At 42.5% G+C, this 16,562-nt stretch overlaps 1 protein-coding gene across 2 annotated transcripts in view; it reads left to right on the plus strand.

Annotated features, from left to right (window-relative positions):
* ZNF292 (zinc finger protein 292) overlaps window positions 1-15,142 on the plus strand; it is a 29,541-nt gene extending 14,399 nt beyond the window's left edge. For both annotated transcript variants that reach the window (XM_009907588.2, XM_054162567.1), the window contains 4 exons: window positions 163-365; window positions 4,486-4,622; window positions 5,845-5,986; window positions 7,617-15,142. In XM_009907588.2, the coding sequence (XP_009905890.2) occupies window positions 163-365; window positions 4,486-4,622; window positions 5,845-5,986; window positions 7,617-14,795 (7,661 nt within the window). In that variant the 3' untranslated portion in view covers window positions 14,796-15,142. The remainder of the gene's footprint in view (window positions 1-162; window positions 366-4,485; window positions 4,623-5,844; window positions 5,987-7,616) is intronic.
* Window positions 15,143-16,562: the final 1,420 nt, after the last annotated feature.

The following is a 16,562-nucleotide window of genomic DNA, read 5'->3' on the forward strand; positions in this document are numbered from 1 at the left end:
TCAACGATGCTGTTTTTCCGTCGTGTTTCATAGCTTTTGCACCTTGCTTTTTTGATGTGTATAAACTGTAGGGGTTAACCAGGAATGAGTAAATGCCATCTGTTAACTCTGTGACCTGCTGTGAGACGTGTGTGTAATCTTTTGGCTTGTTTTTCTTTGAAGTGAATGAATTTTTAGTGTTTGAAGGCCCTGTCCTGCTGGATATGCGTATTAAGCACCTCATGAAAACAAAGCAATTATCGCAAGCTACTGCCCTGGCAAAGCTGTGCTCTGATCATCCAGAAATCAGTGCAAAAGGCAATTTCAAGCAAACCTACCTGGTCTGTCTTTGCTCAGGATCACCAAATGAAAAGCTAATGGAAGAAGTAAGTAAAAAAAATAAATAAATTAAGAACTACTTTATTTTTCTTTAGGTTTATTTGGTTAATGCTAACAACGTCACTGATCACAGGTTGTGTTGCCACAGAAGAGGTTTTGCTCTCAAAATAATCAACTAAAATCTTTTTAGGGTGTCTTTTTTTGGTGTGTTTTTTCCTTTTTTTTTCATCTAAGTCACTTTTTTAAGTAGCAATGACTCAAAACACTTCAGGAAACATAGTATGAGGTCAGCAGTAGACATTTTCTGGTTCTGCCACAACTTTGTTTGAATTTGCTTGAAGTGTTTTTAAGTTCTGCCTCGGCTCTTCTTAGTAAAGTGAAAGGAATGGTTTTCCCATTCTTACTGTTTAAACCCTAGCTGTTTGTGTAGTACCTAGTACACAGTGAGGCCCTTGAGATGCTACTTTCAGAGAATAAATGTAACCTATTTTGACCCAACTACTTGGGTGAACTTGAAGGTCAGATCAGATACTTGATCTGATTGGGAATATAAAATCCTTCTTATTTCAATGCAGAAGTCCGAGAAGAGATGACAGCTTTGCTGTTTTGCATTCTTTCAGGTGACATATTTATTTCTCACCCCACCCCAGAGTTTTATCTCTGCTGTTTCCCTTCTTAAAGAAAAACTGACTGGAATGGCCAGGCTTCTTGACTGTCTCTATCTAGAATAGAATAGAATAGACCAGGTTGGAAAATACCTTCAAGGTCATCGAGTCCAACCCATCATCCAACACCATCTAATCAACTCAACCATGGCACCAAGCACCCCATCCAGTCTCTTCCTAAACACCTCCAGTGATGGTGACTCCACCACCTCCCTGGGCAGCCCATTCCAATGGGCAATCACTCTCTCTATGAAGAATTTCTTCCTAACATCTAGCCTAAACCTCCCCTGGCACAGCTTGAGACTGTCCTCTTGTTCTGGTGCTGGTTGCCTGGAAAAAGAGACCAACCCCCACCTGGCTACAGCCTCCCTTCAGGTAGTTGTAGACAGCAAGAAGGTCTCCTCTCAGCCTCCTCTTCTCCAGGCTAAGCAACCCCAGCTCCCTCAACCTCTCTCTGCTTTTTTTTTGTCTCTTGTCATCTTTTTATGTTATTAAGTGTGTTGAAATTGCTCTTTAAAGGATAAAAAGTATGCAGTGATTAGAGTTGGAAAAAATTCCCACCTCAGATATAGACTAAATTGTAAGTGACAGCTTCTCACTGTGCATACTCTTGTGATGCTCGGTAGGATCGGATCAGATCTCCCTCCTCTGGCTGCTGTAGGCCTTGCCAAAACAGGCTCAGGGGGAGCTGTGACAGGGCTGTGCAATCTCTTGTTTATTTTCTGAAGACTCTCAATGAAACTTGGGATTTGTGACGTTGCAAACACACTCCATTACCTAGCCCCACTGTACTCCCAAAGCAGAATGGGCTTGGTTAGTGAATGAACTGTGAATCCCGGGGACAAAAGGATTGGGGCAGCCTTGTTTCTCAGAATGCCCTAACACAGATACTTGTAGACAGGGTTAAACACAGAGAACCTAATTCAGATACTTCCAAAGCTCGGTTTGCTTGGGTGGCTTAGCTTTGCAGCTTCAGCTGCAGCACAGTTTGCAGTGTTACTAACCATTCTGGAAAGCTCCTGTGTTGTCAAAAGAAGGCAGATCTGCTATTAACATGTCTAGGGCCACGTCCAAGCTGAGCAGGAAAGTTGTTTTGTACTGCGAGAGCAGTAAGAAAATGGGAGCAAAAAAGGTAAACTAAGTAAGCACAGCTCACCCTGCAGGGATGTGAGAATTTTTATATCCATTCATAAGAGGCAGCATAGTAGCATTTGAGCATGTTTTCTGCTTGGATTAGTCTTAATAGTTTGCTTCAATATTGTGAAGAATTCAAAGCCGCAGTATGTGAAATGCTAGACTGATGGACTTGATGGCTGGACTCGTACAGACCTGTACTGGAAGCTGGGTCCTGTAGGAACTCTGAGAGGCTGGAAAAACAAGTCAGAAATTGTTGTAAGTTTATTGTAAGTTCAGTTTTCCTTATTCTTCCCTGATGGTCCCTGTCTGAGATGGGGTGCTGAGCAAAGCAGATGTATGTTAATCCATCCTCTCTGAGGTAGTGAGCAATGCAGTTTTCTTTAGATGATGACTTTGAGGTTATTAAACCTCAAATGATATTCAATAAAAGGTTGTTGATATAAAGGGCACAGCTTTCAGTATATAAAAGTGTCCATTCAGAGGAAAAAATCAGTTGCTGTTGTCTTTACAATTGTAGTGTGATTACTGGACCAATAGGTGGGTACCACGGTGCCCAGGCAAGCTGTGCTGCCACCTTACCCAAAGTAGTGAACTAGCTGGGTGTTTGGGTGGGTGCTTCTGGTTCTTGCCTTGTATGGTCTTGTGATTGATTTATTTATTTATTTTAAAGAGAGACTTCCAACAATATTGATCACAGAACCAACCAGGTTGGAAGAGACCTCAAAGATCATCAAGTCTGACTGATCACATAGCCTTAACTATTCAACTAGACCATGGCACAAGTCTTTTCTTAAACACCTCCAGTGACGGTGACTCTACCACCTCCCTGGGCAGCCCATTCCAATGGCCAATCTCTCTTTCTATGAAGAACTTTTTTCTAGGATCAAGTCTAAACTTCCCCCTGCACAGCTTGAGACTGTGTCCTCTTGTTCTGGTCCTGGTTGCTTGGGATAAGAGACTGACCCCCTCTGGCTATAACCACCCTTCAGGTAGTTGGAGAGCAATAAGGTCTCCCCTGAGCCTCCTCTTCTCCAGGCTAAGCAACCCCAGCTCCCTCAGCCTCTCCTCATAGGGCTTGTGCTCCAGACCCCTCACCATCTTTGTTGCCCTTCTCTGGACCTGTTTGAGCAACTCAACATCTTTCTTGAATGGAGGAGCCCAGAGCTGGACACAGGACTCAATGAAGCAATAGTGAAGTTATTCTTCAGCTGCCCATGTCAAAGAATAATTACTCTGGTGTGACCTGCCAGATGTGCTAATTGATGCAGTCAAACCAGTCTGCTGATAATCAAATTAGACAGGAGTTGTTCTAACAAGTGCCCTGATTCAGTCCTGATACAACAGTCTGGGAATCCTGGGTGACTGTTTTTTCTTGTGTTTTGCTACAAATTTAGGGCTTCCATCATTGCTTGACCAAATAAGTTAGGTTGCAAAGACATAATGTTCTTCTAGAAAAGCTTTCAGTTCACCTGCTTCTTACTGTGCAGCTTCCCTATTCTTTTTAGCTTTAGTTTTTAAAAAAATACTGGAACATTCATGTTAAACTTGAGCTTCATTGATTGCCCACCTCTTGTATTAAAGCAATATTAACATCAGTAACTAATGAACTGGGTTAGAATTTCAGGCCGTACTCTTTAGTTTCTATTAGGCTGCAATTTAAAGCTATAAATCTGCTCATTACAATTAAACTAAACTAAACCATGGCACCAAGCACCCCATCCAGTCTCCTCCTAGATACCTCCAGTGATGGTGACTCCACCACCTCCCTGGGCAGCACATTCCAATGGACAATCACTCTCTCTATGAAGATTTTCTTCCTAACATCCAGCCTAAACCTCCCCCAGCGCGGCTTGAGACTGTGTCCTCTTGTTCTGGTGCTGGTTGCTTGGGAGAAGAGACCAGCCCCCAACTGGCTACAACGTCCCTTCAGGTAGTTGTAGAGAGCAATTAGGTCTCCCCTGAGCCTCCTCTTCTCCAGGCTAAGCAACCCCAGCTCCCTCAGCCTCTCCTCACAGGGCTTTGTGCTCCAAACCCCTCACTATACATGTATGGAATATGGATGAATAATGTTGTACATCAACATTTTTAGGTGACTAGGACAGCAGATACAAATAAGTCTTGTATCTGAAAACCAAGTTAGAGTCACTGCAATAAAACATTTTTTGCCCTGGCATTATTAGTTTTGATGTTATGTGGAAATGCACTGATTTGCTTGTAAGCATATCCCTGTCTGACAGAACCTACCTTCCAAGTCACTGCCTTTTTGCCTTCTTTTGGCTGGTTTTACGAAAGATCATAGAATTGCATGTCTGAAAATGAAACCACTCTCTTAGCCTTGGCCTTCTTTTCTTTTCCTCTCTTCTAGATAGCAGAAGTAGATTGCAAAGATGCTCTGGAAATGATCTGTAACCTGGAATCTGACGGAGATGAAAAAACTGCTCTCATTTTATGCGCAGCGTTTTTATCTCGCCAGCTGCAGCAAGGAGAGATGTACTGTGCCTGGTGAGTTTGAAGGCTGTTTTCTGTCTAATGGTACAAAAATAAAGTGTGGGGAGGATATTACTGATACATAAAATGTAAGCTGACTTTATTTAGCTGATAAAATCTGTAAGCTAAACAGGAAGGAGGTAAGGCTTTTGAAAAGCTAGAAAAGGGGCGTGGGGGGGAGATGCTTGACAAGGTTAGCTTCCATTAGCAGTATTTGAAGGCTCTGTGTATGATGAGGCATTCACAAATACCAGTAGCTGGTTCATAATATTTCTTGCCAATAATCTGATGCTGTAGAAAGAAGGAATTTATTATCTGGAGGCAGCTAGTCAGCATTACATGAACATGTAATGTGTAAATACTCTTCCTTTCTGTCCTTATTTGATAACTCAGTATTTCTGTCTCTAACAAGCCTCTAGTTAAAGAGGAGCTCTTCACTACTGTAGCAAGTTTAATAAGCTAGATGAAGGTACTTCTTGTTTATGACTTGCTTTTGTTTCTGTGGGCACAAAGAAGTTGTATTTGAGCTGTTAGGGTCTAAATTTACAACTGCTAAGGGTTTGATTGTACTTTCAAACCTGCACAGTTCCTGAAGGATTTGCTTTGTACGTCTGCCTTTCACGTGCGGCAGCAGGAGATTTATCTGCTAATGCAGGATTTTGCTTTGACAGATTGTGCTAAAGTTTTGGGGTTTACACCATTTCACCAGGTACTAAATACTCTTGGCTATTTGCACCTAAGGGAGGAATGAAGTAGTGAGCTACTGTGAAATAATACTGTTGGGCTTTAGGGTCTAATTTCTGACTAAATCACAGATTCACCTCTTAAAAGAGAGCAGCTCGAGAAAAATGTGTCTACCACGGAGAAGAGTCATCTTCCTGTAGCTGTGTGCAATTACTAAGAATTCAGAAGTACAAATATCCAGTCTGTGAAGAGTAAACTACTTTGCAAGACCTTTCCCAAAGTCCCATCAAGAGTCTTTAAATTATGTGGCATAAACTGTAGCAATACTGAGCCGTCCTGTTGTTCTGAGCTGTCCTCCTGGAATTGAGTCATTGTAATAATGTTGAAAATTGCACACTGTTAGTGTGGGGATATTAATAAAAGCTTTTCTCTGTAAGATAACTCTGAATAAATACTGATTTATTTATTTTTTTTCATTCCTCAGAGTCAAAATAGAAACTGTTCAGATTAGTGTTTGCACTGCTGGCCCTGAAATCTTCTTCTCTTGTTCCAGGGAACTGACTCTTTTCTGGAGTAAACTGCAGCAAAGGGTAGAGCCTTCTATCCAAGTGTATCTAGAGAGATGTCGGCAACTTTCTGTGCTAACTAAGACTGTTTATCACATTTTCTTCCTGATCAAAGTAATTAATTCAGAGGTAAGGATACTCCTGAAAGAGTATTTTTGACACTTTTAATGGAACTGTAATCAGGAAAACTTAGGAAAGCTACTTAGACATCCTGTCTCTTTGTGTAGCGTCAGCTTTGGGCTAGTCCTAATTTGCTTTAGGAAAGGCTGCAGCAGATTCCTTCTGCAAGTAAACTGTAAGTTGATTCATTTTGAATCATTAACAACTTCCCTGTTCTTTGGGGGGGAAAAAAGGGTGGCAGGGGAGAAGGCTAAACAGAATACCTGGATGCTATTACGCAGATGAAGGAAAAAAACCCAAAAGGTGAAGTTACAGCCACTACCTCTGTGAGGTCTTTTCTGTTGGGTGGTCCTAGCAGCCCTTCTCAACATTTTCTGTATTACAAACATTACTGAAAATGGAGAGGAAGAGCTTATGAGGAAAGGAAATGAAGGCTGCATATTGATACATAATGAAATGACTAAGCTTTAAAGAAAAGGAAAAGAAGTCTTTTGTTTTCTGAAATTAAATACCTGCCTCTTGTGGTCTGAGATCCAATGTTGTATTCATCTATCTCAGCTAACTTTGTCATCTAATTGTCCTAGTTCCCTCTCATTTTAGCTGCACTGTTCATAACTAAATTGAGCTCTTCTGAAAGCTTTTAGTTGGGAGACTTCTATAATTTGGTATATTCTAACCATGTCTCTTTTTTTTGCTTTTAAAATGTTTTGGCTTGGGCTTCTAATCTTAAAGATTAGAAGGGGGGGAAGGGGAGGTGGAATAGCTTTCACAGAGTGTTCTAATATTAAGAGCTCTGTCTGCTCCAGGCCATATTGATTTATTTTTTTTATAGTGAGCTGTGGATGATTTCACTGATGCCACAAATTGGGAGACCGTGTGGGCAGTGGAGTTGTGCATTCATAAATTCACTGAACTTCATTCTCACGTACACCACAGCCTTTCTGTGCATCCTTGGCAAGCATAAAGGGACTGTGAAGTGGCCATAAACATAATTTACGTTGCCTGAGGGCATGAATGAGAAAATACCACATGACCTTTGGAACATTTAAATGCTGGAACATTTAGCTATACTTACTCCTTGCGGTGGGAACGGAGCTCTGTATGCAGTCGAGGGCAGTTGACCTAATTGGCATAACCATGAAAAATCAAAATAAACCTTTATACTTTAAGTGATTTCCAAATGATCTTTTTGAAGATCACACGCTTCTCTCCAGCTGGAGCACTTTTTTAAGCATTTGGATTCTACCCAGTGTTAATGCTCCACAGAAGCTCATCTCAAATAAGTGTCACACAACTGGCAGGCTTTATTTCATGGAAAAGGCTCAGGATTGCTCTAGCATAAACTGAGCACCTCTAACATTCAGTCCTAAGGTCCTCCAACTAGATAGAATTAATTTGTGGTTTATTTAAAAGTAAACTCTCAGCTGTTTTCATGCTACTGAAAAAAACACCCCCAAAGTTATGCAGCCCAATGAATAGCATCTAAGGACAAGCCACTGTGTTTCCTAAAGTAAAAAGTATTAGTCTAAATTCCAGGTGCATTTTTTGGGCACTTAGGGTTGTATAATGATGTATTCTATGTGCAAATATAGAAAGGGTTAGGATGGGCTGACCTACTAAAACCAGTCTTGCTTTGCAGATTGATGGTGCTGGACTTGCAACCTGCATTGAACTGTGTGTGAAAGCGTTGCGCTTGGAATCCGGTGAAAATACGGACGTCAAGATATCGATTTGCAAGACTATTTCCTGCTTACTTCCCGATGATTTGGAGGTTAAACGTGCTTGTCAGCTGAGTGAATTTCTTCTCGAACCCACTGTGGATGCATATTATGCTGTTGAAATGCTGTATAATCAGCCTGACCAGAAGTACGATGAAGAGAATCTTCCAATACCAAATTCTTTGCGCTGTGAACTCTTACTTGTACTGAAAACTCAGTGGCCTTTTGATCCAGAATTCTGGGACTGGAAAACTCTCAAGCGTCAGTGTCTGGCACTTATGGGAGAGGAGGCATCCATTGTGTCGTCCATAGACGAACTGAACGATAGCGAAGTGTACGAGAAGGTTGATGATTGCGAAGATGAGACTAAAGAAACTTCTATGAATGGGCTTGCTGGCACTTTTGATGAGGCTACAAGCCTTCTTAGGGGTATCAATGATGAAAAACAGAAAAAGAGGGAAATTAAAAAGCTCAGAGAGAGGGGGTTCATATCAGCTAGGTTTAGGAACTGGCAAGCTTATATGCAGTATTGCGTGTTATGCGACAAAGAATTCTTAGGTCATAGAATAGTCAGGCATGCCCAAAAACATTACAAAGATGGAATTTACAGTTGCCCTATTTGTGCCCAGAATTTTAATTCTAAAGAAAGCTTTGTTCCCCATGTGACTTTGCATGTTAAAAAATCCAGCAAAGAGAGATTGGCTGCTATGAAACCACTGAGAAGATTGGGAAGACCTCCCAAAATAGTAACTGCCAACGAGAGTCAGAGAACTGATTCCGTATCCAAACTGGAGCAGCGGCCCATTAAGAAGAACAGTCTCTATTCAACAGACTTCATTGTGTTCAACGATAACGATGGCTCGGACGACGAAAACGATGACAAAGACAAACCTTACATACCAGAGATCGTGCCAGTCCAAAAGCCACTCCCTATCAATGAATTCACCTGCCCTGTAACGTTTTGTAAAAAAGGCTTTAAGTATTTTAAGAATCTAATAGCACATGCAAAGGGGCATAAAGACAATGAAGAGGCTAAACGCTTTCTTGAAATGCAGAGCAAAAAAGTGATATGCCAGTACTGTAGACGACATTTTGTAAGTGTTACTCACCTGAATGATCATTTACAAATGCACTGTGGCAGCAAGCCTTACATCTGCATACAGATGAAGTGTAAGGCTGGGTTTAACAGTTACGCTGAGCTGCTGACGCATCGGAAAGAGCATCAGGTCTTCAGAGCGAAGTGTATGTTCCCTAAATGTGGCAGAGTGTTTTCTGAAGCCTATTTGCTCTATGATCACGAAGCACAACACTATAATACCTATACCTGCAAAGTCACGGGCTGTGGAAAGGTGTACCGGTCTCAGAATGAACTGGAAAAGCACATCGAGGACCACAACAAGCAGCCCGAAGAAGTACAGCAGCCTGAGAGCCAGCCTGATCAGCCTGATCTTAGTCAACCTTCTGAAGATGCTGAAAATGCTGATGGAGTTGCTGTTAAAGAGGAATTGACATCTCCTCTGGCTGATGACCAAAGCAGTTTTACTGAAGGAGAAAATATTGTCTGGAATGAAATCAAAGCAGAGCCAGTAGGGAATGAAAGTGTAAACGCATCAGTGAGTATACTGGAGCAAAGCGATTCCTTGCCCAGTGCTGGTTCGGAGCAGTCTCCTTCAGATTCAGTGAAGACAGAAGTGGCAATTCCAGCAAGCAGCATTAAGGTGACTGCAGTTAACCAGAAGATCCTAGATAACATTGCAAAAAGAGGTAAACTGGCTGCTGCTGACATGCAGGTAGATACTACTAAACCTGGAGCCCAACTGTTGTGCTCATCGGTTGACTCTTGTTTTCCAGTTTTCCAAGAGAGGAGGGAAGACGACCATCTCAGTCAGAATGTTCAGAACGTTTCTGTGACCTCAGACACACTAAAACCAGAAGCCCTTGAATCAAAAAGCTTAGAAAGACAAGCCAGCGTCGTGAATCCATTCAACCTGCAGAATCAGGCAGGGTATCGAAACAGCGTGCCCCTGTCCAAACTTGAAATTGAAGACAGTATTAAGGCTGCAGCTAATCTATATAACCTGCCTTTAAAAACATTAGAAAGTATTACATTTGTCCCTTCGCAGCCTAACGTCACTAACTCGTTAGTTCCAGCTGTGCCGCCGGCAGCCCCGGTTCAGAAGTTTAACTGTCAGGTCGAGGGATGTACTCGAACGTACAACTCTTCGCAGAGCATTGGCAAACACATGAAGGCAGCACACCCTGACCACTATGCCGCTTTTAAGTTGCAGCGTAAGAACAAGAAGCCCCGGAAGTCCAGCGGTCTGCAGCACGTGCCCAGCGATGGGAAGGTCGTCTACCTCGCGCTGCCCCAAGTGGGCAACCCCAGCGCCGCTGCTTTTGCTGCGCAGAACAAACCCAATTTGAATCCTGCCTGTTCCAGTCAAGTGCAACACGTCTCAAGTACGCTCTTCCCAACCCACCTAGAAAATGTGGCCAATCCTCTGTTGCCTGCCGTAGAAAGTGTCATAAATCCAGGTTTGTCTACTCGTATTAAAAGTGAGCCCGAGAGTGTTTTATGTTCACAGATGGAAAATCTGTCTGGCACAACTTTACCTTCTCAGTTGGATGACCTGGCAAAAACAGTTATGCCTCTGAATATTGATGGCAATTCAGACCCTTTTCTTCCTTTGCCCGCAGAAAATGGCCCACTGTCTCTCTTTCCTTCCTCAGCAGAGAATCCCCCTAATTCAGTCTTCTCACAAGTGGAAAATAACACAAATAACTTTTCATCACAATTAGAAGGGAACACTAGTTCTGCTTTCCCAAAAGAGGAAACTGTTGATCAACTGTTTCCCTCACGGTTGAGTACTGAAAATAACTTCAGTGAAACTAGTTCTCAACATCCAGCTTCAGACAAGATGAAAAAGGATCATTGCCGGGGCCCAAATGGGAAAGAAAGAAAACCAAAGCATAACAAGCGGGCAAAGTGGCCAGCAATAATTCGGGATGGCAAATTTATCTGTAGCAGGTGTTTCAGAGTTTTTACTAATCCTAGATCCCTTGGTGGTCACTTATCTAAGAGGTCTTACTGTAAGCCTCTTGATGGATCAGAAATTTCTCCAGAAGCTTTGCAGGCTAATGGACAATCTTTGCTTGCCAGTATGATTCTTTCCTCAAACTCATTACACTTGCATCAACCCCAGGAGTCTGCTTTCAATCCAGAGATGTATTTTAAAGATCCATCATTCCTCCAGTTACTTGCAGCTGAAAATCGTTCCACAGCCTTACTGCAGACTATGTTTCCACGGGTCAGCATGACTAACTTTAATAGCAGTGGGAACGAGGAAGGAAATCAAATTATAAAGCAAGCCTTGGAAACCGCAGGGATCCCCAGTACCTTTGATAACCCAGAAGTACTTCCACACGTAGTTACGAGTCGCGTCACTGGTACCGCTCCGATAAGTGCAGCTCTTCTTCCCAACTCAACCACGTCCCCCCTCCTGCAGACAGTCTGTAACCCCAGTGCCCTGCTAACAGACCAAAACAGGATCCTCAATGCCAAAATTCCTCCAATAAATGAATGCAAAAGTTTGCCTGTTTTTGCAACAGAGGACTTAATGCTAAAGACTATTGAAAACGGCCTGTGCCCTGGCTCGTTTTCTAACGCTCTAGCAGCTGCACAAAACTTCGCAGGGAGCAGTTCACGAGTTTCAGTTATAAGTAGTCCCCAAAATTCAGGATCGAGTGACTTGAATAAGAAGGGAACCAGTGCTTCAAAGAGGAAGAGAAAAGCAACTACACCCTTGCTTGCACCCAATACACCACAAAAAATTGCAGTAAATAATGCACCGATGATGGGACTTGTAATGAAAAGCACCGAAGGAAACATGCAAATGCAGGGAGAAAGTTTTCAGGCCAACTTGCTGGCAAATTGTGGCTCTCAAGCGGTGGTGGAAAATCTTACGCAGAAACTCAATAATGTTGACAATCAGTTATTTATGGCCAGTATCAAAGAGAACTTCAAAACAAATCTGGAAGCTCATCCAATGCTACCCCCTTTAACAGTAAAAACTGAAAATGGGGATTCCCAAATGATGCCTGTAACACCTTGCGTGCAAGCAAATTTGGAGGAACAGATTTCAGAAGACAATGTCATGCAGAACTTTGAAAAAACTCTGGAAATTATCAAGACTGCGATGAATTCCCAGATACGTGAAGTGAAAACTGAAATTCAGGATACCATTGCTGCTTCAGGACAGACCTTGCAAGTAAATAACGCTCAGGCCTCCCTGGGAGATTCGATCCACAGTGTAAAACTACCCACTCCCACACCCTTTGCTGTGCACCCAGGGAGTGGCACTGCTGCAAAGAGTAGCTCTCCTCAGTCTGAACCATCTCAAAAGGATGACACTCAAATGTTGGAAATTCTGGAGGGCTTGCAAAAACTGAAACTAGAAAGTGATCCACCCATTCAGGTTTCTGAGACTATTTCTCATTACCCTCCAACAGTTAGGCTAGCACCAGCAATTCCCGTTGTATCGACTGAAAATAAGCTCCTCGTCCAGATGTCTTCAGAGGCAAATAACATTCAGTTTAGTGACAAAGTTAACAAGCCTTTTGTGTGCCAGAATCCAGGCTGCAACTATAGTGCGATGACAAAAGACGCGTTGTTCAAACACTATGGCAAGGTTCATCAGTACACAGCCGAAATGATACTAGAAATTAAGAAACACCAGCTGAAGTTTGCTCCCTTCAAATGTGTTGTAACTACCTGTCCAAAAACATTCACGAGAAACTCTAATCTCCGCGCTCACTGTCAGCTCGTGCACCATTTTACCACAGAGGAGATGGTGAAATTAAAAATCAAAAGGCCTTATGGCAGAAGACCTCAAAACGAAATTATAAACACGGCCCCGCAACCTGTCGAAGTCAAACCTTTGCAGACACTAATGACAGAAAACAAAACTACAGCTCCATTGGTCAGTGAAGCTCAGGTAAAAGAAGCTGTAGAGCCTGTGAAAGTCTTAGAGAAAATTCTGCCCGAAAATAATATTCCTGAAAGACTGGAAAAACCTCCTCAGGTGGTGTTTGTTCCACCAGAGCAACAAAATGCAGCTTCCCTTGGTAGCACAGAGGAAGAATCCCAAGTACACAAGGTTAGGAAATACAGGAAGGAAAAAGAGGAGAGAAAACGTAGGAAGCCCATAACAAAATCTCTGGAGTTTCCCACCAGGTACAGCCCTTACAGACCCTATCGGTGTGTCCATCAGGGCTGCTTTGCGGCTTTTACGATACAACAAAACCTAATCCTTCATTACCAAGCTGTGCACAAATCAGACCTCCCTGCCTTCTCTGCTGAAGTGGAGGAGGAGAATGAGCCAGGCAAAGAAGAACAAGAAGAGGTAGAAACCAAACCCGCTGTCAGAGAGTTCAGGTGTGAGGTGAATGACTGCTCTCGCATCTTCCAGGAAGTTACCAGCTTGCTACAGCATTATATGAAGCTCCATAACATGACCGCAGAGCAGATTGGAAACATGAAATCAGCTCCAGAGGTGGGAAGGTTTTTTTGTGATCAGTCTCAGTGCAAGTCTTCATTTACAACGTATCTTAGCTATGTCCTACATCTCGAGACTGATCACAGCGTTAAGGTAAAGCCAAGCAAAGTAGAAGACGACGGTGTGTTCAGGTGCGACTGCGAAGGCTGTGACCGGATTTACGCTACTAGGTCTAACCTCTTGAGGCATATATTTAACAAACATAATGACAAACACAAAGATCATCTAATAAGACCCAGGAGACTGACACCCGGTCAGGAAAACATCTCAAGCAAAGCGAATCAGGAGAAACCGCTGAAGTCCAAACAGAGAGGACTGAAAAACAGATCAGGAAAAGAAGGTAACAGACTGGCAATGAAAACAAAGCGAAAGAAAAACGTGAACTTGGAAACCAAAAACTCAAAAACAATGCCAGTTCCAGAAAACAAGGCTTACTCCCTGAAATGTGGCAAGCACGTGTACACCATCAAGGCTAGGAACGATGCCTTGTCAGAATGTACCAGCAGGTTCATCACTCAGTATCCCTGTATGATCAAGGGATGTTCCTCCGTAGTTACCAGCGAAAGCAACATCATAAGGCATTACAAATGTCACAAGCTGTCCAAAGCATTCACCTCCCAACACAGGAATCTTCTTATTGTATCTAAAAAGCACTCTGTCCCAGAAGTAAAGGAAGCCTCTTGCGAGCAAGAGGAGACTGATAAAACAAGTGACATGACAGAGCCTGAACCAAGTTTGACTGTGAGCAATAATGACCCAAGCACACCTACGTTACCGCAAAAGGAAAGTGAGAAAGGTGAGAAGGACGAAGTGGATGAACTGACAGAACTGTTCATAACTAAACTCATAAATGAGGATTGCTCGAGTGCTGAAAGTCAAGCAAAAGTTTCTTCCGATGTAAATAGTGACTTGCAGGAGACCAGCTCGTGCCCCTTAGAAAAGCAAAAACCAAACAATTTAAAAAGAGCAAACAAAGAAAAAAATGTCTCTCAGAATAAGAGGAGGAGAGCTGAAAAAGCAGAGGAAGCACTGCCTGCTGAGGTGAGTAGCGTGCCCAGGGAGGAAGAGACTGCCGTCGCCATTCAAACAGCTGAAGAGCAGCCTGCCGCTTTCGACTGGAGCTCATTTAAGCCGATGGGTTTTGAAGTGTCATTCCTCAAGTTCCTTGAAGAGTCTGCTGTGAAGCAAAAGAAGAACAGTGAAAGAGACTACCACAGCAGTGGCACCAAAAAAGGATCCCATGCAAACTCCCGAAAGCCGAGCGAGAAGACGCCCGTACCAGCTAGCAACGTCACCTGGTCGTGCTCCGAGACGGAAACCCTTGTCCCGTTTGCCAACCCATCGCAGCTTCCGTGTGGCGCCAACGTCAAGATCGTTTTAGACCAGACTTTCAAAGACTGCACCGAGCGTGCGCTCAAGCAGCTGCAGGAGATGAAACCTATCGTCAGTTTGAGAAAGCTCGAAGGACGCTGGGAAGATAATCCAGAGGTTACGGCTGCAAAAGTTACTGTTGTGGGTACCAAGGAAAGGGAGAAAAAATACTGACTGCCTAATGTGTTTAACTATGACCTTTAATAAAGTTTATTTTGACTAGGAAGCCATCAAGCATGCTAGTATCTGTGGAGCTCTTTTTAATTTCCAAGTGGTTTAATCTAGCAAAAAACATGACACGAGTCATGTAAATGTCTTATTTGTTTTCATCCCTATGGGACTTGAAGAACAGAGTAATCGCTTCAGTTTTGTAAATACTTGATCAAAAACCTCAACTTTCTATCGGACACTGTCCTTCCCATGAACGAGATCTTTGTGAGTCGTCCGTGATTGGTACCTTTCACCAGGTCACTGCTCGTGTATAACGGTTCTCTTTATTTGTAAGATACTTTTGGTTCGGGTTTGGGGTTTTTTTTTGTTTGGGTTTTTGTTTTGGGTTTTGTTTGTTGGGTTGTTTTTTTTTTGGGGGGGGGGTTAGGGGATGTTTTGGGGGTGGTTTGATTTTTTTTTTTTTTGTATATATTTATTACTGTAAATCATTTGCTGCCACCAGCAAGTCTGTAAGTCTAAGCTATTAAAAATGACACGTTTCTATTGGGAATTTTAATTTCTAACTAAGCGAGCGAGTTTTTAACGCTGTCCTTTACTCGTTTTGAGGTCAGAACTTTTGAACTAAACCTAGCTGAGTCTCGACAACACCCACTTTTGTTTTGCATACAGCATTTATTTCCAGGAGGGGAAGCTGGATTAAAAACAAATCACATTTCATAGACTTAAAAACCTGCCGACACGCGCTCAGTTTTGTACGTCGGAGCACCCAGGCTCTACGGATGATACCCACAGGTAGTTAACTCCGCGACTACACTAGTGTTCCTTATAGCTGCCTTTATTTCTCATTGCTTTTAATTGGATACAAAGCATTTATGGGTTGTTTGTTGTTTTGTTTTTTTTTTTTTCCATAATAAGAATGGAAATGTGAATAAAAAAAAAACAAACAAAAACCTAGTTTGCTACGTTGGGAGATCTAAAACAATATTTGGTATTGAAGAAACCCATTGTGAATGTGATAGAAAATTAGTAGTGTGGAGCAGTTGTATATATATTTTGAGGTGGTGATTTGTGAAGTAGCCCAGTATTGCCTTAAATAAAAATCACATTTCATTTTCTTGTTTTATACATGTGATCTTATAAAAGGGTTATTTTTGTTTCTGTAACTTAGATGGGTGTATAGTTTTAATTTTTGTTAAGAAAAAAAAAGGGCAAAGCAAAACAAACAAAAAAGAAAAAAAAAAAGAGAACAACAAACAAACTTCAGAAACCGGTTTTGTACATAGTGGGTTTATAAAAAACAGATGGTTTATTTTGATAATACCAGTTTGGTATCTATCTATCTATGAAATATGTGAGTCCTTACGCCATACCATTGCAAACTGAATAAAACAAGGCACTTTCTGAAAGGAAAGTGAGATTGTGGTCTTACAGCGAAACTCGGTGGTTGTGCTCTGTTGATGGCATAGGCTCCCTCCGCGCTCGTCTGCCTCTTGCTGGCTGTACCCGGCAGCACTCTCACCGCCTCTCTTTTCCGCGCTGGAACAAGCCTCAGAAGCGGTGCCAGCTGTAGTGCCCGGGACTGGAGCAATTCTCTGTATGCTGCTAACGGAACCGACAGGTGTCTGGTTTGCTTGAGTAACCCAAAGCGTGAGTGCATTGGTGGGAGCTGGCAGTGCCCAGGAATCATCAGTGTTGGGTTTCCTCTGTGCTTACCTACTTGACTCAGATGGGACACACCTGCTGAAATGGGTGGTACCAAAAATTTCTCCT

The sequence above is a fragment of the Dryobates pubescens genome, chromosome 6, assembly GCF_014839835.1.
Source record: "Dryobates pubescens isolate bDryPub1 chromosome 6, bDryPub1.pri, whole genome shotgun sequence".
NCBI classification, from domain to species: domain Eukaryota; kingdom Metazoa; phylum Chordata; class Aves; order Piciformes; family Picidae; genus Dryobates; species Dryobates pubescens.